This window comes from Danio aesculapii, chromosome 8, assembly GCF_903798145.1.
Source record: "Danio aesculapii chromosome 8, fDanAes4.1, whole genome shotgun sequence".
NCBI classification, from domain to species: Eukaryota; Metazoa; Chordata; class Actinopteri; order Cypriniformes; family Danionidae; genus Danio; species Danio aesculapii.
In genome coordinates, this window is record NC_079442.1 from 44936396 (window position 1) to 44963668 (window position 27273).

The window sequence follows — 27273 nt, forward strand, 5'->3', positions numbered from 1 at the left end:
TATTATATTATATTTTATTATATTATATTATATTTTATTATATTATATTATATTATATTCTGTAACATTAAGTTATATTTTAAAGGCTAGTTTTTTTTTGAACTGGGGAGGAACTGTAAATTGAAACAGTCATAGTAAGCACTTTAGTTCCAATAAACCATAAAAATTTAGATTTCTCATGATGTGGCGCACTTAAAATATGGTCGTTTTTAAACTGATTTCAATTTGGAAAAAAATAAACTGTTGAAAAAAATAAATTGATTCTGGTTTGTAATTTCATTACAAAATTGTTTCATTTGTTAATATGTGTTAACTACAAACCAGCAATAATGTTATTTTTATTATCACTGACCAATGCTATAAAAAACATATTGTACATTTTTGTTAACATTTGGTAACCAACTCAATACCAAATGAGACCTTCTTGTAAAGTGTTTAAAAAACATCACATAAAATTAGATTTTTTTTTTATTAGGTATGATTTTACTTTTTGATTTACGTTTGATTAAATCACCTATTTTGTAGTTGAACTGATTAAAAAAAATTTTATTCTAATTTACCACCGTGTCAACTACCATGCCAAAATTCATGGAGAGAAACATGTAGAAAACTTTAGTAAATCAGCACTGTTTATATGCAGAAGAAAAATAACATTTTAATTTAAAAGTTTATCGATGAGTAAAACTATTTTATTTTTCAAAAATTCAACCAAAATACAAAAAAATGCACAGTTTTTCCATAAGTTAAAAAAAATAATGTAATAATTTTTCATTCTTAATTATATAATTAATATTTAACTACCATGCAAATATTCATGGAAAGAAACAAGTGGAAAACTGAAGTAAATAAGCACTTCACTGTATATACAGTGCTCAGCATAACTGAGTACACCCCATTTTGAAAATGAATATTTTTATCCATTTCTCAGTAAACATAGGCAATGTACTTTGAAGCATTTAAACAAAACAAATTTATTAAACAGATATATTTATTAAAATAATATTTTAGTGTCCACACATATTTGGAAATTGAAAGATAATACAATTAAATTCAACCAAAATATTACAAAAACAAATGACAAACTACAACATTTCAACTGAACTTTAAATTTTTTTGCTTCTCTTGATTTTTCCTCTTTTTTTAAAATTTGTATTTAATATTTTTCTATAACATAAATTTGGGTGTACTAGTTTTCGGACCGCCATTGTTAGCTATTTTGTTAGATAAGCTCCAGATTTGGCTTCAGTACTGACTAATCTAATGTATATGCACAAATATAATATTGTAGAGCTTCTTATTAAAAATATGTAAAAGATAGATTTGTGAGGGTGTACTTATATTTGCTGAGCACTGTATGTAGAAAAAAAACATTTTTAATTGTAAAAATTAAAGTTTATCTATGAGTAAAAAAAAAAAAATGATCATATTTTATATTCATAAATTCAACCAAAATTTTTAAAGAAATTAAAACCATTACAGACCACCAAAACTTGCTGTAAAAACACTGACCTCTAGCATTAAAAACATGATCTTCATTCATTAAAAAACTTGAGTTAGCATGAAATTAGCTATTCAACAGCGAGAGTAGATAATATGGTTTGTAATTTTCATAAAATCTTTCCATCATCAACCATTTCATTTTTTTGTGCCACATTGATATGCATTTAACATCCTACAATAAAATAATTACCAATAAAAAAAAGAAAGTGTCTGATGACATTTATGAGGCAGTTTAGTGCTTCAGACACCAGACTTTTCAAAAACCCAAACAAAACCGAAAGGGAACTAACGCTGGTGCACGAGAGAAGGAAGCTGGTGTCAATACACTCACATGATCTGAGGCCTGGACGTAGGCCACGTACCATCCGCATTCCTGATCTCCATAATCACCGTCTGTGGAGTAAGCAGAACATGTCAGAACAACACAAGCACATGCAGGGTGGTTCATGACGGAGCATTCATTTACAGTGCTAGCAGCAGGGATTGTCCATATATCGAGGCAAGGCAAGTTTATTTATATAGCACATTTCATACACAGTGGTAAGTTAAAGTGCTTTACATAAACAAGAATTAAAGAAACACAAAATAAGTATACGGAAAAATAAAAACAAAGAATAAAAGTGATTAAAAACAAATTAAAATGTGTTTAAACAGGTTTTAAAGGAATGAAATAGTAAAGAAAGACATAATAGTGCGATCTGTTGGATATAGCACAGTGCTCATTCAGTAAAGGCACAGCTAAACAGATGTGTTTTCAGTCTTGATTTGAATGTGCCTAATGTTGGAGCACATCTGATCATTTCTGGAAGCTGGTTCCAGCGGCAGGGGGCGCTGTAGCTGAAGGCAGATTCACCCTGCTTTGACTGAACTCGGAATTTCTAATGTACTTGATCTTAATGATCTGAGTAATCTGTTAAGTTTGTATTCAGTGAGCATATTGGTAATATATTGAGGTGGTAGGCCATTTAGTGATTTATATACCAGCAATAACACTTTAAAATCTATTCTGAATGTGACTGTGAGCCAGTGTAAAGACCTGAGGACAGGTGTGATGTGCTCTGATTTTCTGGGCAGAAACTGTGTTTTTGGGAAGGCCAATGAGAAGTCCATTACAGTAATCCACCCTGCTGGTCGTAAAAGCATGAACAAGTTTCTCTAATGGCCCGTTTCCTCTGAGTAATATGGTATGGTGCGGTTCGGTACGCTTCTATGGCCATTTCCACTGTCAAAAGGTACCAAAAAGCGAACTGTACTGTACTACTTTTTGGGTAATAAAAGGGTACCAAAAGGCGGAGCAAGACAGAGATACGTCACTAGCTCGTGCGCAAGCCAGAAGAATGAAAACAAAGGAAGCACCATTTTAAATACACAGCCGAGGCAGTACACTGTAATAATATATACATATAATAACGAGCCATGGTTAACCCACGCTCAAACAAACCTTGTTGTCATCTTGATGAACAGCTAAAGACCCAAGAAGAGAAGAATCTACCCTGTGCCCTGTTGTTGTTTACAAGGCAGTCTACAGTGCGAGCGGTTTTCATTTCTTCAGAGAGCTTCCGTGTGCGTCTATATTTGAAATAACGAACTTCTTGAGCTGATGATAATAAAGTGCGCATTATTATTGAAGTGCTTCTAACATCTGATCCTTTCGGAAAGGAACAAACACGAGAAAACTTCAAATGATTCTTTCAGCAACCTAAAACATGAACAAACTGCCATGTTTAAATATTATCATCGCCTTTCGGACTATTATGAACTAGAAAAATTACTTTCTAAACAAAACGAAATTATTTTCAAACAATATGTTAACGTTACACGTGCTAGTAAAGATTAAATATACAGATGAGAGGTTACTGCAGGGGCATAGCAACCGGGGGGAATGGGGGGGATACGTCCCCCACACTTTTAGAGACAGACCATTTAGAAACAGGTGATAAAGATTGTAAACCTTTGGATTTCATACAGCTGCCCCCCCTCACTTTTAAAATGTCCACTACACCCCTGCTGTAGGCTATATGTTGCGTGTTGTTTTTGAACCCAAATAAGGACTACATGTATACTGCGTTTAGTTTATCTGTAATTGGTACCATATTGGAGACTGTAAGGGTCTGTAAGTGTTCATATATGTTGCATTTATTTATTTATTTTATATAATTGCAGACGTTACAGTAGGCTATTTTGCATTATCATTGATCTGCAGTTACAATTAAATCATGTTCATAGAAAGGTTAGTCATGAACATTTATACACAAGTATTTATGTGGATAAAGCATCTGTTTTGTGAGAAGTGCTTCTCATATGATAAGTAATGACCCATACAGCTTTACTGTAGACATTTCCTCAAGCGAGAATGACGTCAACTGAAACATTCTGTTGTACACCACGCCCACCAAAAGGTTTGGTACCTGATAAAGCCTGATAAAGGTGACCTGTACCAACTCGTACCGTACCACACAGTGGAAATGGGCCATAAGTCCTCACTGGAAATAAAGCATCTAATTCTTGCAATGTTTTTGAGATGATAGTATGCTGATTTAGTAATCAAACCCGCTGGGTGAGGTTGCCGGCTGGGCTCATTACTGTAAATGTCACCAAATGGTTACATAACATGATCAGTGTTTAGGTGTGTAAACTGCAGGTGTGTGTGCGTATTACCATGCCGGAGCTGAGGCAGGAGTCTAGGACAGTCATGTTCAAGTTTCGTAGCCTCTCCGAGCTCGTATCCACACTCCTCATCCACAGTCGGCTCTCTGCAGTTTCTGACACATCAAAATGCTGTCGTATCTTCTGATGTATAGCATCTGTCAGACACAAGAAAACACGAGATCTGCAGATCAGATATTGAATGCTGACAATGCCCTGAGGGGTTTCCTACATCGCTTTACAAAAACATTATTTCATGCCAAATGTAAAACAGATGAGTTTGAGAACAACATTCCATAATCAAGTGAATTTTAGGTAAATATTTGATACTTTTAAGAAGCGTTTAAAAGCTGTTTATTATAACATAACTCACTCACTGTTTATAGCTCTGTGTTAGTATGAGGGGAAAGTATAGTATAATGTATTGAGGTTACTGTCATCTAGTTAAAGACATATGTTAAGATCACATATGTTATTGCTCAAAAATGGCCATTCGGTAAGAATTTAATACAAGAAATATTTTTTTTAGTAAGAACGCAGTAAATGCTAAAGTGACATTTCTGTTTTAAACAAGTGATGTTCTTTTGAACTCCGTATTCATTAATGGCACCTGTGACAAAAATATTAATTAGCAGCATTTTGATTATTGATAATAATAAGAAATGTTTCTGAAGAGCAAAAGAGCCAATTTGAATGATTTCTGAACACTCAAATGACTAATGATGATCAAAATACTTTAAAAACGAATTTTAAAATATAAGAAAGTACCAAAGCAAAATTACTAAATATGAATTTTGGGCTTTACTGTGTAATAATAATAATAATAATAATAATAATAAATATATATATATATATATATATATATATATATATATATATATATATATATATATATATATATATATATATATATATATATATATATATATATATATATTAATAATAATATATATGCATTGAAATGTATTTTAAAATAGGGTACCAAACACCTCAATTTTAAGTGCATCAAAATAAACTACAAAATACAGCAGCCACAAGTGTATCAAAATAAATCACTGTATCTTGTATTATGAATACACTACAAAATACTTTTACAATTTTTTTTCACAAACCTTCCATCAATAGGCTTATTGGATACAAACCATCGTAATACAATAACTTGCCTAAGTACCCTAACCTGCTCAGTTAACTTAATTAATCTAGTAAAGCATTTCACTTTTAAGCTATTTAGAAATTAGCTATTTACAAATATCTAGTCAAATATTATTTACTGTCATCATGGCAAAGATAAAAGAAATCAGCTATTAGAGATGAGTTATTAAAACTATTATGTTTAGAAACATGTTAATAAAATAAAATATCTTCTCTCCGTAAAAACAGAAACTGGGGAAAAATTCAGGGAGGCTAATAATTCTGATTATATATATATATATATATATATATATATATATATATATATATATATATATATATATATATATATATATATATATATATATATATATATAAAATTTTAATAATATTTAACAACATTATGCAATATTACAAATTATTTATTTAACATGATTTGAAATTAATGCAGATTTGGTGAGCATTCAAGTCTTGCGAAAACATTAAGGAATAAAACTATAAATAAAAAAATGCTTGAGAAAAAGCTTGATAAAACAATAAATCTGTATCGTGTTAGTGAGCTCTGCAATACACAGCAAACAACACTAACATACATTGAAAGAGGATCTAAACATCACAAAATAAGCTGGAGTATAAATGAGTTTATTAATATTATTAATACAATTAAAGCTGCTCTGGGCATGAGAAAATCTAATCTAGAATGTTTTTTTACAACTAATCTAGAAATGAAGAGGTTTTACTCACGTATCTTGTCTGCTCGACTGAACTGTGCAGTTACGGTGCTCTCCAAATTGCTAGAGAGACAGAGGTAGATCTCCACAGGATAGACCTCGACTTTAACAGTGCTGGGAAGATCAACGACCTGGAAAAAGATTTCATTTTTCATTCACATTTAAATGGGACCTATTATGGGGGACCCTTTTTACAAGATTTAAAATTAGTCTCTGATGTCCCTAGAGTGTGTATGTGAAGTTACATGTCAAAACAACACACAAATAATCTTTTATATCTCTTTGAAACTGCCTCTTTTAGGCTTTGATCCAATTGTGTCATTTTGGAGACTGCCGCTTTAAATTCAAATGAGATTGCGTTCTTTTTCAAAAGAGGGCGGAGCTACAGATGCTCATGTGTCAGCATAGTGGCAGATTCAAAAACAAGACTAACTTCCTATGCTAATGAGGGAGAGATCGTCACTAATGGGTGGGGCTTTTTCCCTCTGATGAAAAGTATGCAAGTGTGATTGTAAAAAATAATAATTTATAAAAAGTTACGTTTAGAAGCTGGTTATATTTACAGACTGTTGCCACACAACTGTGTTTAAACCCCTTATAGAAGTGATATTTGGATAATAGGTCCCCTTTAATTTCAGTACAACATAAATAGTGACTCTGGTGATATCAGTGTCTACTCTCCATCTACAGAAAATCATTTTACAGTAAAATAAGCACTCAAATGATCACATTAAAAAACAGTGCTGTCTTTTTGTTTCTTTCTACAGAGATAAAAACATTACAAATATGGGCTGATAATATAATAACTAATGAATTGACTATTTACAAATGTGATCTATTAAGCATTGTAAATATCCTATATAAGGTCTCAACTAGCAGTATGTAATTGTTTCGGGTAAGAGAACAAACAATACCAAGTACATGTATACAGTATACACATATTTCTTTTGGGTCACATTTTCGTTTGTAGCGTCACCAAACATTGGTTAACCATAGTAGATCACTCATACTTTTTTAGAGCGAGTTTTCTTGGATTTAAACTTGTGGGTGTGGATGATGACTAAATTTACAACAGGAGTGCACTTGGATTTGTGATTAAGCACTGAGTTTTAGCACATAACTGGAAGATCAGCACTTATTTTGTTTTTCCTCTTACTTTTTCTTTTTTCTCCATGAAAAAAAATGTCTCATTCAAAAGGACAGTTCACACAAACATATTTGAGTTTCTTTCATTGGTTGAACATAAAAAGAAATATTAAATGCTGAAGAATGTTGGAAACGACTTTATAGGTACATTTTTTAAAAAGCTGTTCACACAGGCAAGGATGTTCCGGAATTTTTTCCAGAAAAGACCATTCACACACATCCATTCCAAAATACCGGTAAATTCGGACATCATTAACCAGAGATGAGCTCTAAACGGCTGCGCTTGTATTTGTAAACATAGAAGGGGTCAGGCTTTTCTTGATGGTTTCACTTTTATTTAAAGCTTTAGCATTCATTCAGCTGCTTTGTACCAGAGACATCCAAAGGCAAAAGCGTGAACTGCAGCTAAAGGTTTACACGTTTGACTACATTACAAATTCTGCGGATGAATAAGTATTGAGAAAAACTTCGATGAAACGTATTGAGAAAACACTTTCGCATGTCGAGAGGTACATAATATATGTGTGTGTGCTGGCGCTCACAGGCTCCTTCACATCCGCACGTGTCAAGCAACTGAAGCAGAGCTTGAAGATAAACAAACAGCGGTTTATCATAAGCATTTTATTGATAATTTTTCCACAGTTGGCATTAAGAAGGAACACAGAAACAATATCTGACTAACTTCTAGCAGCTAAATGTGTCTGGAAAAATATTCAAAGCTTTTATTTTTATAAACAGCGCAGATGTGAATGCGTCTGAGTGTTCGGATTGGCTGGAGTAGACGTGCTCACGTCAGCGTGTTCTAATCGTGAACGTGCTCTTTCCGGCAGTTTTCCTTCTGCATTCACACAGAGCAGCATTCCGGCAAATTACCAGTAATGGTACAACTTCTCTTTCCGGAAAATTGCTGGAACAAATTTACTGGTATTTTCAAAAAGAGCCTGTTCACACATGATCCATTTCCTGAAAATTGCCGGTAATTTTCAGGAAAGGTCTGCATGTGTGAAAGGGGATAATGACTTCCATGCTATATTCTGTTTGTTCCTACTATAATAAAGATACTATATATCTGCTAGTTTCCAACATTATTTACAATGTTTTGTTTTGTGTTCAACAGAAGAAGAAAAATCATAAAAGTTTAGAACTACATAAGTGATTAAATAGTAAGGAAATTTTTGGGTGAACAATCCCTTAAAGGTCCCTTGAAATTAAAATAACTTCTTTTTAGATGTTAGCATCAGCATGTTAGTTTTAAGGATGTCTATAGATGAATTACCGGTTTGTAAACACTCAGGATGCACGCGCAGCTAGCATTTGCAGCGAGGGAATGACATCCGATGCCGTACAGAGTTTGTTGTTGTCTTAGAAATAAGTTATATTGATTACATATTATATATATTATTTACATAATGCTTTCAGTGTATTATAACAGCTCGTTACCCAGTGATATGCGCAGTTATTCGGCAAAATTAATGTTAAAGTGTGTTTCGTTCATCTGACAGGTCCATTTGCAATAGCACCCTCCCAATGGATATTAGATAAGACGAAATGGTCAAGCATCCAGCCCCAAATATACAACTATCTCATTGAAACTCCAAGTGATTTTACAAGAGAGAAGTTAAAGGTCTACAAGTCTTTGGATGCCAACAATATTGTTCTGTGTGGTCATGTGTAAGAAATAATATTCTATGATTTCCGGATTCAAAACTATGCAGTGCTAAAAACCGAGGTTCTGCCTAGCCAAAGACAAGGAAAGAAGACGGAACTGTACAAGGCCTGGGTAATCATTAACAAGCAAAACAACTGCATTTTGACCGTGAACTGCACCTGTACGGCAGGGTATGTGAACTTACATGTTTACATTTCATTCTAAGCATTCAGTCTCTGCAGTTTAATTCACCATATTTAACTGTTTTTGCTAAAACCATTGCTGCAATCAAAAACGACTAATGTGTATGATTCAGCATTGCTGAACTTATCTGATATGAAATGAGAACTGCAGAGTCAAGCATTTTTAATTAGGTCCTCACTCCATTCAGCTCTGGCTGTTAGCCAAAGACGTCTGTGGTTGGCATTAAAAGCAGTGTGGTGTACGGTAAAAGTTAAGAATTTGGCATCCTACCGCACAACACGACATCTTGCAACCAGTCTTTTTTGCAACCAGTATCCGCGTTGAACTCGTGTGACGTCATGTGTGACGTAGGTTGGTAATTTCCCTATATTCTAGTGTTCTCCAAAACAATGACAACATTCACATTTAGAAGATATAAACATCCAAGGTTTGCAGTTTGTCACTTCCGCCTAAATGGATCGACGTTTTTTTATGTCACGTCATACTTCTCATCAAATCTTCTGACCAATCAAATGCTCTCTAGCATCTGACATGCCCCACCCCCTTCAAGACGCTTCTCATTTGCTTTTGATTTGTAGCACTTGAGCTCAACAACTCTCATTGGCAGAGCTGTGATAAAAACAAAACGCTACTGGCTGTTTTTTTAAAAGGAGCTACTATATGTCCCGCCCTCTCTTCATGCTTCAGTGGAAATTACTGAATAACTGAATTACTGAATAAAAATGCAGATTTCAAAGCACTTCACCTTTAAATCCAGCCATCAATCTGACTGACCTCAGCAGCATTGACATTGGTACAAAATAACAGTCTATATAAAACTACCTTTCTTTCCAAAGGAGGCTGATTGTCCATCATGTCATACCACGACAAGAGTTTATGCCAGGCTTCTGCTGGGACCAGGATAAAGTCTTCATTCTCTGTCAGTCGTTCTTTCAGGCGGTAGGAATCCAGATCTACAAAACACACAGAATGCTTTTTTTAACAACACTCACAGTTATAAACAGAAAGAGACTTTTAAGGGGGATTTCTATGAAATCGTATGATATACATGACAAACATGCCTTCGTAGAGCTCCGTGTTATCAATCTTTCCAGGATAGGAGGTGGAATTTTGGTCCCCAGTGTCCACATACTCCTTCCACTGATCATACCATCTCTTGTCCAACAAATACCTGCAATCGAGATAATCAAAGTGGTCACAGTCAGCACTGTGTGATTATATCAGACGTTATTTCATGAGCTTTATGACAGAGTTTGTGTTTAATGTAAATAGAACAAGGTGCCAGTGACAGAGAGAGAAATTTTTTCAGATCAGCTTCTCTGGCTATTTCATGGAAAACCTGTCAGAATAATCAATTTATCGACTTATCGCACACACATGGACATGAGCACATTTTTGGTAATGCAATATATATCGTCCATAAAAAAAAATTCTAGCAACATTTTAGCTGATTGTGCAACTTCTCTATCTCTACTGGAGATGTCAGTGTCGGTATGGTTAAAAAACACTATAGTATTTACAATAAATTACAATAGTATATTTTCATGTGGCTGTCTGACAACTGAAAATAGATCTGGTAGCAGATATCGCAGCCTCGGTTACCTTTTACCTTGCGCTATTTGTTAACTATTATTATTTATTTAAAATATACAATTTCACATTCTGATTCCAATGCCTGATTATTAAATTGTTAAAATGATTATAATTAAATTAAACATTCTTAAGAATAAAATATAATGTGTTCTTTGGAAGAGTGTAATTGTATTGTAATGATATTATATTGACATTCTGGCATTATACAATGAGTGACATGAAATGGTCTTAAAAATCGCAATATTTGTTGATGCTATATATTGCAAAACCAAAAAATAGATATCATGACTGGCCTAGGCAAAACCATATCGAATTCACAACATTTTTATAAATATCACATTTCTATAATGACAAAATATTATAATAATAATAAAAATACATCAACAGAAATCAATAATACATAAGGTGAAAATCTAAAAAGGTTTACTTTTAATTCCTTTTTTAAAAGGATTCACATTTAAAAATATTTCCTTTAAAGTGTATCCAGATAAAAAAAATAATAATAATAAATAAATAAAATAAAATAAAAATCGCTGTCCGGTAACATTAAAAATAGGCTATTCCAAAAGTACAGTGCTCAGCATATTTAAGTACACCCCTCACAAAGCTCTCTTTTAAATTCATATTTTTAATAGGAAGCTCTACAATATTATATTTGTGCATATACATTAGATTAGTCCAGACGTACTGAAGCCAAATCTGGAGCTTATCTAACAAATAACTTACAATAACGGTCCAAAAACTAGTACACCCAAATTTATATGTTACAGAAAAATATTAAATACAAATTTTAAAAAATAGGAAAAATCAAGAGAAGCAAAAAAAATGGAACAATTGAGTTGAAATTTTGTAGGTTGTAATTTATTTTGCAATATTTTGCTTGGATTTATTTGTATTTTCTTTCAATTTCTAAATATGTTTGGTGACTAAAATATTATTTTAGTAAATATACAGTTGAAGTCAGAATTATTAAACCCCCTGAATTATTAGCCCCCCTGTTAAATAGTTTTAATAACTCCCTTCTAATAACTGATTTATTTTATCTTTGCCATGATGACAGTAAATAATATTTGACTTGATATTTTTCAAGACACTTCTATACAGCTTAAAGTGACATTTAAAGGCTTAACTAGGTTAATTAGGTTAACTAGGCAGGTTAGGGTAAAAGTTATTGTATAACGATGGTTTGTTCTTTAGACTATCGAAAAAATATAGCTTAAAGGGGCTATATAGCTTAAAAAAATATATAGCTTAATATTGACCTTTAAATGGTTTTTAAAAATTTAAAACTGCTTTTATTCTAGCTGAAATAAAACAAATAAGACTTTCTCCAGAAGAAAAAATATTATCAGACATACTGTGAAAAAAAAAAATTCAGGGGGCTAATAATTCTGACTTCAATTGTATCTGTTTAATAAATCTGTTTTGTTTAAATGCACCTAAATACATAGCCTATATTCACTGAGAAATTGATTCACTGAGAAAATTCATTTTCAAAATGGGCTGTACTCAATTATGCTGAGCACAGTATATGTTTAACACTGGTTTCTGTTGCAATATTGACATTTTGGGGGAGTGCCGGTGACAGGCTTGGATTAAGTCAAAGTCAGCTTTATTGTCAATTCAACCACATGTACAGGACATACAGAGAAATTGCATTACTCTCAGACCTTAAGTACAAAACATATAATAATACAAAAAGTAGAATTTTAAAAAGTTACAATAAATACAATTACACATATAATATAATCTAAAAATATAAGTAAAAATAAAAATCGTAAACAATACAATTACACTTAAGGCACATGGCAAAGAGTGCAAACCAGAGTTGTACAGACGCAAAACAGTTTACTTCAAAAAGTACAGTATAATGCAAAACAGTATATAGTGCAAAGAGCTTATAAATATGATAAAGTGACAGCGTCTTAATAGTATGCAGGGAGGTAGTATGAGGTAACTAGCAGTACCCTTGATCATTTCAATCCTCAAGTCTGTTTTGCACAAAGAAACAGCCTCATCATTTAACATTGCAAACCCTGTGAATGTTTAGGTTTTCCCTTGTCAGTGTGCAGCACTTCATCAATGTTTAATCATTGGGCAACACTCATTTCTGACTAAAGTAAAGGCTTATATTGTCTAATGCTAAAGGTAACTGCATAGGAGTAACACATTTTTAGCAAGACAGTACTCATAAAAGTTAAAGCAGCAGATTATGATTGTGTGTGTGCAGTTTTATAGCAGGCAGGTCAAAATTAACCCATAAGACATAATAAATTTGTACAGCCTTCATGAAAATAGAAAATCATTCTTTTCTTATGACCTTATGTTAGGGTCATTTAAGAAAAAGTCAATAAACCTCATAATAAAAAAAACGTAAGTTAGTTTAGGGCTGCACATCATATCATTTCAGCATGGATATCGCAATAGTCACATCGCAAAGATATGCAATGTCCAGTCTGAATTACAGTTGACCATGATTGTATTTAATCACTGTTAGGCATGGAACGATAACCGTTTTCAAGGTTTACTGTGGTTTTCAAAAGGTTTAAAAACCACCAAAATTTGCTGCAACAGTATATTTAGTTTTTTTTTTATGTTTTGTTTTTAGGACAACAGTATCTCCAGCAGAAAAGATCTCCAAAGATGTTGTTTTAAATTGTAGAGAAATCTGTGTTTTTGAAACTAATGAAGACAGCAGTCAATGATTCATTTGAATTATGCAGCCTGACATGTTTATTTTATTACAAAATATTTTAATATATCGTGTTCAAAAGGAAAAAATGTGTAGTTTTTTACCCAAACATTTAAATATTTTAGAGCAGTAATGACAATATTGTAAAACCGTGATATTTTTATCCAAGGTTATCATATCGTCAGAATCTTATACCGGCCCATGCCTAATCACTGTTTTTACTTTATGGACTTTATATGATTTATGCAAATTAACATTTCTTACTTACACGTTTTGTCTTGTTTATAGTCCAAATACCTACATTTCATAGTAAAAACAAGATTTTGCTTACCCAGCTAGCAGATAATAATCTCCTTAAAACAAGCAAAATGTTGTCGGCATGAGTGGTGTAGTTGTTAGTGCATCAACACATGCACTCCGGTGCTCACGGCGCCCCGAGTTCGATTTCCGCCTCTCCCTATGCTTTGTGAAAAACCCCAAAAATTAATTATAAAAAAATTATAATAAATAAGCAAAAACACAAGCAAAATGTCTTAATTTTGACTTAATTATTCTGATGGTGAAAACTAACCAATATTTTTACTTGGTGTAAGATTTTTTTATATATGTATATATATTTGGACTAGAAACAAGACAAAACAAAGTAAGAATTGTACCTGAATACTGTTAGACTGTTAGACAGTCAAATAGTGCTAATCAACCATCTTCTGAAACTGTATTTATATCGCAATATTTATCAAAAAAAAAAAAAATCAATAAATAAATAAATCGCAATATCAGATTTTTCCAATATCATGCAGCTCTAATTTAATTATTTTTTCTGTTGCTAAAATGGCAAATTAGTAATTTTGGTCCTCTGCATTATATCAGAACTGGATTTCTTGGCTTTATATTCGCACATTCGCTCAGTGACAGCTAGTGATGGGCTGATGGATATTCTGACAGTATGATAACCTTGGATAAAAATATCATGGTTTCACAGTATCATAATTACTTCTCTAAAATTTGTTCTTTTTAAATGTCTGAGTAAAAAAACTTTTTCCCCTATTGAACACAATATATTTTATTATAAGAAACATTTTAAATATTTTGGAACAGTAGCTTTTGATGTGGAGGGTCCGTTTCCGCTGGAGATACTGTTGCCCTAACAAACTAAATAAAATAGTCGTAAAAAACATGTAACCCCCCGCAGTAAACCTTGAAAATGGTTATCGTCCCATGCCTAGTGACAACTTAGACCCTGTAATTGAAGTAAAGTTGGTTTTATATTTGCACATTCTGTCTTTCTCCTTGATATTATATTTTTTGAAAAGCATTATTTGCAAATTCTAAACAGGAATGTCATATTATCAGCCAATGTAGCAGATCTCATGTAGCGTTTGAGAGAAATACTACAATAAGAACTTTCCCAATGATTATTATTTGATGTATTTGTTGTGGAGTTGCAACAATGAAACACACACAATGTCCTTACAAAGTTCACGCACGCAAACACACGCGCACACACACACACACACACACACACACACACACACACACACACACACACACGCACACACACACACACACACACACACACACACGTGTAACTTTGCACTGTTTTTGCATGCAAATGTGACAGGATGCAGGTTAATATCTACTGCTGTATGGATATCTGTTATGTTAATGTACAAAATAAACCTGATTTAACGTCCATAATCCGGGATTGAAGCGTCTTCTTTTATAATTGTACTGACATGCGGCTGTGCTGATGAAGACGGTAAAATCACCATAATTCATTCCAAACATGCACTGTTTTAAAAACCTTTTAAACTTGTAAAACTCATTCCTGATCACATTTGATGATGCTTGATGATCACAGCGAGCTGAACAGATCTTTTAATCCTAATTGCTTTGCACACGTCCTGTCTTGTTGATATGATTATATGCGTTACTATGTTAATACGCGGCTGTCAATCAATTTGGTGGGTGGGTAAACCGCACTCCTCCATCACACGTTGTGGTGGGCCTCAAAATGTGAGGGATTTGGATCCTATTTTAACATCAGGAAATAAAAAAAGAGACTTATTGTGTTTCTATCAACCCAATATGACTGTGGACAGACTATACATACAGACAGTTTCATCCAAACAGCTTACAAAAGATGATTTTTATCATAGATGCCCTTTAAACATTAGCACTATTAAATTGACTGACAATGTTGTGCTTTGACAGACGTTGGCTATTCATATGACACAGAATGCACAGAATACTCAATTGAGACTATAAGATTAAGAAGAAAGTCTGAATAAGTGTGAATATAAAACCAGCTTTGCCGCAATCCTTTCTTGTCCAAGAAACCAACACAAACCGAAAGTAACTTTCCCACAGCAGCCTGTCACTGATTCCAGAGGTGAAAGTGAAACTTAAAGGAAGTGTATGAATAATTCAGACACCATAAAATCAAATAATTCAAGCATTTGCTGAAGTAAATGCTCTTTTGAATACTGAAGTAAAATAACAACACGGAGTTTAAGTCAGGCAGCTGTGAACGTTAGAATTTCATAACAAAACCAACCTGTCAGAACGTAACGCGGCTTAAGAAGCTGCTAAACAGGTAAACCGATCAATTAGGCCTGAAAACTCACTTGTGTGTTAGTTTCCCGTTCTTATTTGATCTGTTAATCATTATAATCTCTCAATCACTGTAGCAAGCCTGCTACTGAAGCTGAAGAGCCTCAAACCGCACAGTCTCAAGCATGTTATCAGCTGTATAGAACTGTGCTAGCGATGTATCTGTGGTGTGGCTGTTGTTGTTTATTGAATGCTTGTTTGTTTGTTTTTAGGCTGAAGTTTCTCTCACCAGCTGTCCCCGGCCCGGAGCTGCTGTTGATTCAGGTTGTCGATCTCCCGCCATTGGGTCTCGAGTCCCGGAGGCTCCGTGGCCGAACCGGCGCTGCAGTTCGCAGCCATAATCACCCCTAAAATCCGAAAAGCGCCGTTAGAGTCGCATAGACACACCGGAATGTTTTGACGAAGAAAGTAGGAAGCGGTTAGAATGACAACTTCCGGTCTGAGAGAGCGAGAGATGATGGGTGGAACACCATGGGCGGGGTGAACGGCGGAGGAGCACCCCACCCCTAACCCCAACCCCCGGTGACATCACTCGTAGAAGAAGCGTAAGGAAGGAGGAGCTGGAGCTTAAGCTCCCCCTTGCTGGAGCTCAGCTCTGCCCATGTGGCTCTGTAGTGAGCACCACTCGGGAGGAGAGGGGGTGTGACCAGTGGTGCAGTCCTAAAAAAAAGGTGGTGTACTATTACCCACCCAATCCAAATTTTAAAGTAGGCAAAGAAATGGTTACAGGTTTCCAGCTTTCTTCGAAATATCTTCTTTTGTGTTCAACAGAATAAAAAAGACAAACCGGTTTGGAACAAGTAAAGATTGAGTAAATGATGACAATTTTCTTTTTTTTTGGGCTTAACTATTCATTTAAAAAAGACAAATTTATTCATTTTAATCCCAATTCAATGATTTATGCTTAGGTAATAGCAACCCCAGCAGACCCGGAGATTGGCTGAGTATATTGAGCTGTATTTAAATGTATATGAGCCTATAAATATATATATATATATATATATATATATATATATATATATATATATATATATATATATATATATATATATATATATATATATATATATATATATATAAATACTAACCTTTACTCAAGTACATTTTTGTCCAGATATTAAGTAAAACTGCCACTTTTTAAAAAAATTCATAATAGCATAAATATAAATATATTAAAAACTTAAAGGCTAATTTACATATTTCACTATCACAATATAAGTTATAATAGGAAAAAAAATTAATACGCAATGGAGCAAGTTAAACAAAAATGCACCAACTGCAACAAATTAAGATGTGAGTTAAAAAACATTTGGTATACCGTTAAAGGAGACGCGAATACACATAAATTAGGGACGTTTAATCACCAAAACAAGTGAGTATACCGAGGGTATGATCATCAGAAGTCGTAATACCCAAACAGCTCGTGGAAAAAAGTAGGTATACTGAGTATACGTGAGTAAAGCAAGGACTACACCACTGGGTGTGACTATTGTCGCAAATGATAAAGAATAAAAATTATTCATTATTAACAATTTTAATATAATTTCAATGTGGTGATGTCACTGACCCATGAACATTCCCTGCTTGTTATTAAACTATTTCATTACTGTAACAAGAGACACCACAATCATAACTTGATGTTAAAACAGCTATCATAACATTATTTATTAATGTGTGGATTTTTGGAAGCTGTAGAAATTAAAAATGTAAAACAGAAAATACGTTGGGACCATTGATTTTGTTTACATCCCTCAAATTGTCTACATGAGTACTATTATAGACCATTTTGGTGCAAATGTGTATATTTTATCAAAAATGTTTTAATTTTTTTTTTTAAATAGGAAAATAGGAAATCATTGATTGGATATAAAACTACATGTAAATGCAAAAAAAGAATTTTAAACAATATATTGTAGCAAATTAAAGAAGCAGGGAGTGGGGACATGCAACAACTGCTATTTTTTAGTGTTCTAAATTTAAAAAAATAATGATTTTAATTATGTATTCTAAATTTTGCAGTTTGTTAAATTTGAAGACTTTGATTATTACTAAAATGTATTGCAGAGTTCATTTTCATGCGTTTTTATACATTTAATATTCTACACAAATGTTACCCATTCGGTGGAATGTCTCAGACAAATACTGCATCTTAGTGACAATTTAAGCACTATTTTAGCTGGAATAGATTGTTGGATGGTCATCTTAACAACAAAAAGTACATTTTATAATTCATGGATAACAACAATAGCCAAAATAGACATCAAATTAATTTTACTATGGGTCACTTTTGGTGATTCACACCTTTTCACTGGTCATTTTTTGTTTTAAGTATAAGGTCCACGATTTAGAATAAAAGTTACCTGTAAAATGTTTTCTCTATTTAAAAACAACACAGAAGTGAAAGATGACTTCTCTTACACCAGATTGTGTTTTCTTGCACAGCTGGATGTTCAACTCATGAAAAAAAAATTGTGTGATTAATTGTCTGAACTGCCTACGCTACCGAGAGTATGACCATGTTTTGACTGTTTTAAATAATGAGTGTTAAAGTCATTTAAAGAATGACTGTTTTCAATAATGGTTTACACACACAGCATTGTTGGTTTACAAAAAATATCAAACAAGCATAATCCTGTTGCACTACTACACTTGATTTTGGTTTTATTGTAAAAAAACAAACAAACAAGAAAACATGTTTAAATGAGAATCTGAAATATTGTATGGCATACTTCAAAAAATAAAGATGATTTAGTACTCAAAAATGTTTTATTTTGAATATTTTTATATAACACTTACACTTTATATAATCAGAATTTTCATAGTATATGTATAAATTCTGGTACTTTTACCATAAACTGACGTATCAACCATTTGGTAGAGGTTGATATTTTAGTAATTATGGGATGTGTTGGGAAAAAAAAATTGAGTGTGTTAACTGATGACATTAGGAGTTAAGAAATGCAATCCACATTTTTTTCTTGGTGTGGTAGTAAATCAAATCTTTGAATAAGTTTTTGTATGTTTATTTTATTATTATAATAATTTAATTAAGCATTACATTTTCCCCCCTCCATTCTGTAATTTTAGCTGCTGTTGCTTAACCTAACAATCAAATATCATATAATATGTTAATATGTGTTTATAAAAATATGTGTGTATGTATGTATGTATGTATGTATGTATGTATGTATGTATGTATGTATGTATGTATGTATATATGTATATATATATATATATATATGTATATATATATATATATATATATATATATATATATATATATATATATATATATATATATATATATATATATATATATATATATATATATATATATATATATATATAGTTGAAGTCAGAATTATTAGGCCCCTGAGTTATTAGCCCCCCGTTTATTTATTTTTTCCCCAATTTCTGTTTAACGGAGAAGATTTTTTCATCACATTTCTAAACATAATAGTTTTAATAACTCAATTCTAATAACTGATTTATTTTATCTTTGTCAACCATGATGACAGTAAATAATATTTGACTAGATATTTTTCAAGACACTTCTATACAGCTTAAAGTGACATTTAAAGGCTTAATTAGGTTAATTAGGTTAACTAAGCAGGTTAGGGTAATACAAGTTATTGTATAAGGATGGTTTGTTCTGTAGACATTCGAAAAAATATATAGCTTAAAGGGGCTAATAATTTTGACTTTAAAATGGTGTTTAAAAATTAAAAACTGCTTTTATTCTAGCCAAAATAAAACAATTAAGACTTTCTCCAGAAGAAAAAATATTATCAAACATACTGTGATGTATGTTATATAATATATATATATATATATATATATATATATATATATATATATATATATATATATATATATATATATATATATATATATATATATATATATATATATATAATATTGAAACAATGAAACCTTTAGAATAATTTTTAAATGTTATTTTGCATTTATTTTATTTGAGTATATTTTGCTTTGCTGCTGTACAGTACAGGGGGAAGACATCTTAAAACCTTATATCACCATTTCTTTTATCTGAGACGATTACCGACTTTGGCTGTAGGAAAAAACACTTGGCACAAGGTGGCAGTGTTTGACAAAACTACACAGACACCAGTGACTCAAATTACAAACTCAAATTTCCTTTTAACTGCTCTGATTAATCTTAAATCATTGTTGTTTTTTAAGTGTGCGACAACACTATAGTGTTTAAAATAAGCTTTGAACTCATAATTAAGCTTATAAACTAAATATCCGAAAGCTGGTCTTCTAAAAGCTGGTATTTTTAATTTTTTTTTTCATAATGACGATGAGTTTAAAATTGATTCCAAAATGAAGTAAACAGTAAAACACGCTTTCCATCTTGTCTGATACAATTATAGTAACGAATTTATGTTATTTCATTCTGTTCCTATCTACAAAAATAACTTCCCATTGCCCCCTGGATATTTAGGCCAGCATATGTGCCATTGTAATAATTGATATTTCTGACTGACGGCTGACTGATGTGAGGAGGGCAGCTGATCATTTGCTGATGAATGTTCAGTCTGTGCAGCCTTCAGTCGTCAGATGTCATTGTTTCTTCTCCTCCTGCCCTCCTGTTTTAGTCTCCAGACTGTGAGGAAACTGTGGTTGCAACATTCCTCGTCAATATAGAAACAGAGATCATACAGTACGTTAAAGAAAACGCCGTCCGCCATCTTTACAGATGCACATAGTCAGTTCACCGACCTTCTGTCGTACATGATTTGAGCACTTATGTAAATAGAGCAGAATGGTTCTCTTTAATACATATTAATATTTATACCTAAGTAAAGTGGTTTGTGCTCTGCATGTGACAATGCAACAGTAGTGCATGCAAAATGAATGAAAACGTGGACTCGCTTATGTTCTCATGTATTTTAATAAACAAATGTTTTTTTAGTGTTTATATTTAGAACTATTTGAACTATGTATTGAGTGATAATAATGATATCCCACTACACCCAAACTAAAAAAAAGACACTCTTTTCAATGCAGTCACACAAAGAATGCAAGAAGAAATAGGCTACTTACCATATTTTGTGCACTATATTCTGATGCTGCAGTTCATTTTGTGTCTCCTACAGATAAACATTATTTTTTTTCAAAATTCAATAACTTGAAAGTTAACACTCTTGTATAATTCAAAGTTTATGAAGTTATCTCTAAAACATAAGAGGCCCTATCATACACCCTGCGCAATAAGGCACAAGACGTGTTTGACACGATTTGTTGCTATTTTCAGACCAGTGCAACCCTAATTTTCTTGTAATTTTCAACCCTAATTGCCACGTTGTTTATATAGCAAATCCATTTCCGCCACTTTGTGGACTCATGGGTGTGCTGGTCTGTAAAGGAGGTGTGTTAAGGCGCATTGTTGGCGCGTAGCTATTTTGAAGAACTGAAATAGACCACACCATTGACCAACTAAAAGCTGGTCTAAAGTCCAAAGCAAAGCATGTTAGTTATGCACCTATGCAGGTTCAAACACTTAATAGACACATGATGTACATCAATACACAAATATCTTTACAAATGAAAAAAATAAAGGATTTAAATGTTACAAAAAAAGTATTATTTAATAAAAAAACATTACCTCCATGCCACCTTCATGTCCTGAGGGCTTTTATTCCAACACAATCTCAAGGCAATTCGTAACTTATTGATTTAGTGGCTAATTCGTATGAATTCGTACGATCTAATTCGTACGATTTAGTACGATCTGCTCATCCCCCAATGACGGATTGGGTTTAGGGGTGGGGTTAGGTGCCATGCCTCCTTTTTAAAATCGTACAATTTCGTACGAATTAACTCATATGAATTTGTACGAATTAGCCACTAAACAGACAAAACGTAAAATACTTACATTTCTCGTGAGATCAGGCTGGTTTATTTATGACAATTTGCATTTGAAGAGTTCAGATGCCAAAGTGCCATCTGCAATTTTCTTCTTCAATAAGCATTTTTCTCAGCCTCTTATGTTTGTTTTCAGTTATTTAATATTAAAAGCAATGAAAATAATCTATCATTTGCCATAAAAGTGAAATTACTGAATCTAGACAAAAAAGCCTGAGAAAAAAAACCGGTAATATTAGAAGAAAATGTCATATGGCACTTAGAGGTTTTTGCATCTAAACTCTTCATTTGTATAATGTTATTATTATTAGCATTGTTATTTATTATATGCATATTTATATTTGTTTTAATAAAAACAAGCTTAGATTTGTCCACCTGCCACAATTTATTATTATTGTTCATTTACTTGTTTGCTGGAAATCAGAACTGAATTTAGAAATAGTTTTGAAACAAATCTGCGTTTAACAAATTAAATCAAATATGTAGGCTAACAGATGTCTTCAGTGGAGTGCATACAATACTGTTTCCTTATTCGCGAAAGTAAAGGAGTAAAGTAAAAAGTAAAAGTAAAGAGAAAGTAAAGAGGCCAAATGGAGGAGGCTCGTTCTTTATACTTACGCTGCAGATGCTCCGTTTAGCTGTTTTCTAGCTAGTGAAGCGCTCAGTTTTTCCATTCAGTTTTTCCTCTTACAAGTCCTCAGTGTAAATAGCAAATGCACCATACTGTGACGCAACTGACTCTTAAAGGGAATGGGAGAAGAGATGAGTGTTGGTTTATGCTCCAAACACACCCATAACTCATTAAGAGAATAAGCACAACACTTTTTGGACCATGCGCTGCAGCACAAACCATATTTTTCCATTCTTAAAATAGCAAAAGTGTATTTAGACACACCCCTAATGCTTTTGCACCCTGCGCTTTAGACTTTGCACCTAGATCGTTAAAATAGAGCCTGTATGTGTATTTAGGGACACTTTTGTCTTATAATAATTTGAAGACTCCCACTATACCTATTTTTGCATGTCTCTGCCTCCTGAATCATACATTCACCTTCAATAAATAAATGATTACGTCTAATTTTCGACCTTTTCAGTGTTTAATCTACTAAGTTAAATAAAATTTAGCATGAAACATCTATTTTATGTATTATTTGTAATATTAGTAATAATAAAATACATTTTAGGTCTGTCCCGAAGTTCTGGTCATCTCTGTTACATCGGTTGTAAAAAGGCATCAGAAAAAGCATGTGACTTGCTCCAAGTGATGTCACTTCCTCTGGCAGGAAACTCTGGAAGGCATTGAGGCATGTCATTAATCTTCTCTCATTAGTTTGTGTGTAAAATGTTTAGCAAACACTAAAAATAGATTAATTACTGTAGTTGTCAACAAATAAAGTTATTGTGATGTTTCAGTGAATTTCTCATCTACTCTCTTAAATAAATACATACAAATGGATACAATTTTGTTTTAGACATGCGGTCTCTGGTTTAAGGTTAGCATCTTGAGCTAAAGTACAAAATGGTGGAAAATGTCAACTCTGTTACAGTCAACTCTGTTTGTGGTTTAAAATGTTTAGCAATAAGTTAAGCAACAATTAGTAACAGAATCGAATGTAATCCACACCTGTCAACATTGGGATGTGAAAATAAATACACTTCATAAAAACAGTCTGCAGAAACACTTTGATTAACTTTCTCCCTTTGTACGTGTCATCATAGGATAAAAGCCCCGCCCATTACTGATGATCTCTCCCTCATTAGCATAGTCCACCTTGAGTAAGAAGCAGCCGACTACAATTAATGTTTTGAATCTGCAGCTATGGTGACACACAGGTGTATATAGCTCCGCCCTCTTTTGAAAAAAAAAACACAATTTTGTTTGATTTTAAAGTGACAGTCACCAAAACAACACAATTAGGATCAAAGCCTAAAAGCGCCAGTTTCAAAGAGTTATAAAACACGCTTTGTGTGTTATTTTGAGCTGAAACTTCACATACACACTCTAGGGACATCAGAGAAGTATTGTACATCTTGTAAAAAGGTGCATAGATCCCCTTAAATAATGGGTTCAGTTTACTGTAAATGACACATTTTCTGTATATCATTCAGTCTATGGAAAATGGATTTTTAACCTTGGATGTATGTAAACCTTGACTAACCTACAGACTGTCAAAACTAAATTAGGAACATTTTAAGTTGCACAAGAGCACTCCAACTCATAAGTAATTCACTCTACGCAGGCTGTTACTGTGAGTCACAAATTTGTGAATGAATCTGATCCCTAAACAAATGAAGTGGGTTATCTGCATGTAGATTCTTCTGTTGATTTCCATAAACAAAAAATAAGAGCATACACAAGTGTGAAAAACTCCAGGGTGAGTAAAATGTTTATTTCTGAATGTAGAATGCATACAAAACCATTACAAACGGCAAAAATACTTTTCTTACTTTAAGTTTTTGTCTTGTTTCTTGTCCAAATATCTAAAAATTCTTAAATCAAGCAAAATTTTCCAGACAGGTAAAAAATACTGTCTTGTTTTAAGAAATTATAAGTTCAAATGAAGTGAGTTTTTCCCTAAAACAAGCAAAAGAATCTGCCAATGTGGCAAGTAAAATAATCTAGTTTTTCGTTTTGACATTAGGTTATACCCCATTGTCAGATTATTGTACTTGTTTTAAGGAAAAAAATCACTTAATTTTGACATTTTTCTTAAAACAAGACAATATCTTTTGCATTTTCTACACTCTCAGAAATAAAGGTACTTGACCTGTCACTGGGGTGGTACCTTTTCAAGGGTCCATATTAATACCTCAAGGGTACATATTAGTACCTAAAAAGTAAAAAAGTGTTCCTCTTAAATGTTTAGGTACTAATATATAATTTTAAGGTACCAATATGGAACCTTTAAGTACAAATGTGTACCTTTTGAAAAGTTACTCCCCCAGTGACAGCTCGTGTACCTTTATTTCTGAGAGTTTAGAAAATGCTTCTTTTTAGCAACCCAGGCTCATTCTGAAAACGTACCGCTATATACATTTCAGGAGAGTGCCAAATACATCCCAGAAGCTACATTTTTTTTGCAGTTTTAGTTTTCACGAATCCACCAGAGGCTACTGTGTACGCTTTTTCAGATCTCAAATTTCTCTCAGAAGTGCCATTCGTGCCTGCTCTTCTCACGTAAATCCACCAGAGGCCGCTGTCGACTGACTGACTGACTGACTGACTGACTGACAGACCGACTGACCCACCCTCCTCCTTCTCTAAACCCAACCAACAGTGTTTTCAAAAGCATATTGACCCATCCACCCACTTCCTTAAACCCAACCGACAGTTTAAAAAAGCACTGATTGACACGCAAACACTCTTTCATTAACCTAACCAATAATGTTTTCAAAAGCACCTGTTGACCTGGCCACCAACTTCCCTAGACCAAACCAACAGTGTTTCCAAACGCACTAATTGACCCAGACACACTGGTAACAGCAGGATAGCTGTCCACACGGAGGTAAGCGGTCGGCTGGTAAGCTGAAAAGGAATGGCATCATACCGAAATGCAGCCGTAGGTACCTCTGGCTACATAATTCACGATCTCCACAAAGCCCTCTGTATAGGGCTTTGTCTTCAGAATGAGCCTATGTTGACATTTAGATATTCGGACTAAGAAAAGTAAAAGTCTTTTTTTGCGGTGTACATCATTTTGTCAAAAGTGAAAAAACCAAGAGGCTTTCATACAGTATTATTAAAACATTTATTTTGTTCTCGGGCATGCATGAAAAGCACCTACCGACCATATTTATTTTTCTATATCAAACATCTTGCTGTCAGGCTTTATATAGAAGGACTTTTGAGAACAGAAATCACTGAACTAAGAGCGATTCAGAAAACAATGAGTTTATTCACAGCACGGTGCCCCACTCTTGTTATTTCATTATGATTCAATACTAAGTGTTCTGACATCAGCATTCTGTTTTTAATTACAATTGATTGCTTTGCTCTTTCAGTTATCGATTCGACATCAATACACCTTCAAATATGACATCTTCAAATCGAAAGACGTAAACAGACAATTCTTTAATGTGATGTGGCAAAACACACAGCAGTCATGTTACCCAAGTAACACACTAAGACTTCTCAGATAGAATTTCCCATGCATATTGTCAATCAAACACAAAATAACTGCCTCATACAACACATAATATAATACTTAAATCCATTAAACCTCCAGATTTCCTCTATTTACACTGTTTAAAATGTCGAACTGTACATTATTCTTTAATATGGTGCATTCTGGATGCTGTACTGATATTTAGCTTTGAAATCTTGTTGTCCTGCTAATTTCTTAATAAGAGCACCAACATGTCTTTGGCCAAAGAGATCAATCATCACCACTGAATAAATAAATAAATAAATAAATACATTATATGAAAATAAAATGAGATATATTGCAAGGCTAATTAATAACACCTAGCTAGGATTATTTAAATAAATATTAAACATATATATATATATATATATATATATATATATATATATATATATATATATATATATATATATATATATATTTATACAACAGTTCTGTTTGGTTCTGAATCTGATTGGCTGATAGCTGTGCAATATTGTGCAATATCAGCACTCATACAGCCTCTTCACCCTTGTGTATTACTCTGCCCACATAGAGTGAGAGCAGATCAATAAACTCACTACAGTTTGACAAATATTGCAGCTGTTGGACAACATAATGTACTTCTGAGGATTTTATGCGATTTTATGTTTAGATTGCAGTTTATTTATAAGGATAGTGCCTATTTTAAAATATTTATAATTTCTGAGACTCAGCACGTCGGCGTAGTCTCATTGAGCAGAGCAAAGAGAGTTGACGTTCCTCTACAAGATGGCGATAGGGACCACATAATAAGTCCTTAGGGGAGGAAAACTCAGCGTAATTTCAAACTACAGCTGATCAAATCATTATTAAACTAGTAAGTGATACTCTAAGTAGATCTCTCTCTTTTGTATGTTGTAGTGCTGTATTTATACCATAATCTGGTAGTGTACAACTAGTAATCTGGTAGTGTTTGCTTTGCTTTGGCTTTTCCGAGGTTAATTATTGTGATATCCCAATCGCAGCAGAGAAAAGCGGGGAAATCTCTGTAGACTGATGGATTTCATGCCGTTCAGCCTTATAATCCTAAAATGTAAGCAAAATCACCTGTTTTGTCATCACTTTATAGACATTACGCTAAAGAATCATTCAACACTAGCTCTAAAGTGGCGTTTGTGAGTGAACAACAGTTTCTGCTGTTCTGATGTCAGCTGCAGATGTGAATGAATGGCAGAAGAAAGTAGTTCTTCATACAATAGGGTTTTTGAGACTCTCCATGTTTGATTTTCTTTTTTTATATACTATTATGCTGTGGAACTGTTGTATAAATGCAATATCACACTTGTAGCAGTATATATACAGCCATATCGC

At 33.1% G+C, this 27273-nt stretch overlaps 2 protein-coding genes across 2 annotated transcripts in view; both read right to left on the reverse strand.

Moving 5' to 3' along the window:
• Positions 1-16344, reverse strand: part of usp11 (ubiquitin specific peptidase 11) — a 43783-nt gene extending 27439 nt beyond the window's left edge. Inside the window, 6 exon segments of the mRNA XM_056464046.1 lie at positions 1832-1893; positions 4159-4304; positions 6022-6139; positions 9829-9959; positions 10068-10177; positions 16134-16344. Coding sequence (XP_056320021.1) covers positions 1832-1893; positions 4159-4304; positions 6022-6139; positions 9829-9959; positions 10068-10177; positions 16134-16243 — 677 coding nt within the window. The 5' untranslated portion in view covers positions 16244-16344.
• Positions 16345-26608: 10264 nt separating this feature from the next.
• grm6a (glutamate receptor, metabotropic 6a) overlaps positions 26609-27273 on the reverse strand; it is a 167174-nt gene continuing 166509 nt past the window's right edge. Inside the window, exon 12 of the mRNA XM_056464049.1 lies at positions 26609-27273. This exon is cut by the window's right edge and continues 616 nt beyond it. The gene's annotated coding sequence lies outside the window, so the exon portion shown is untranslated.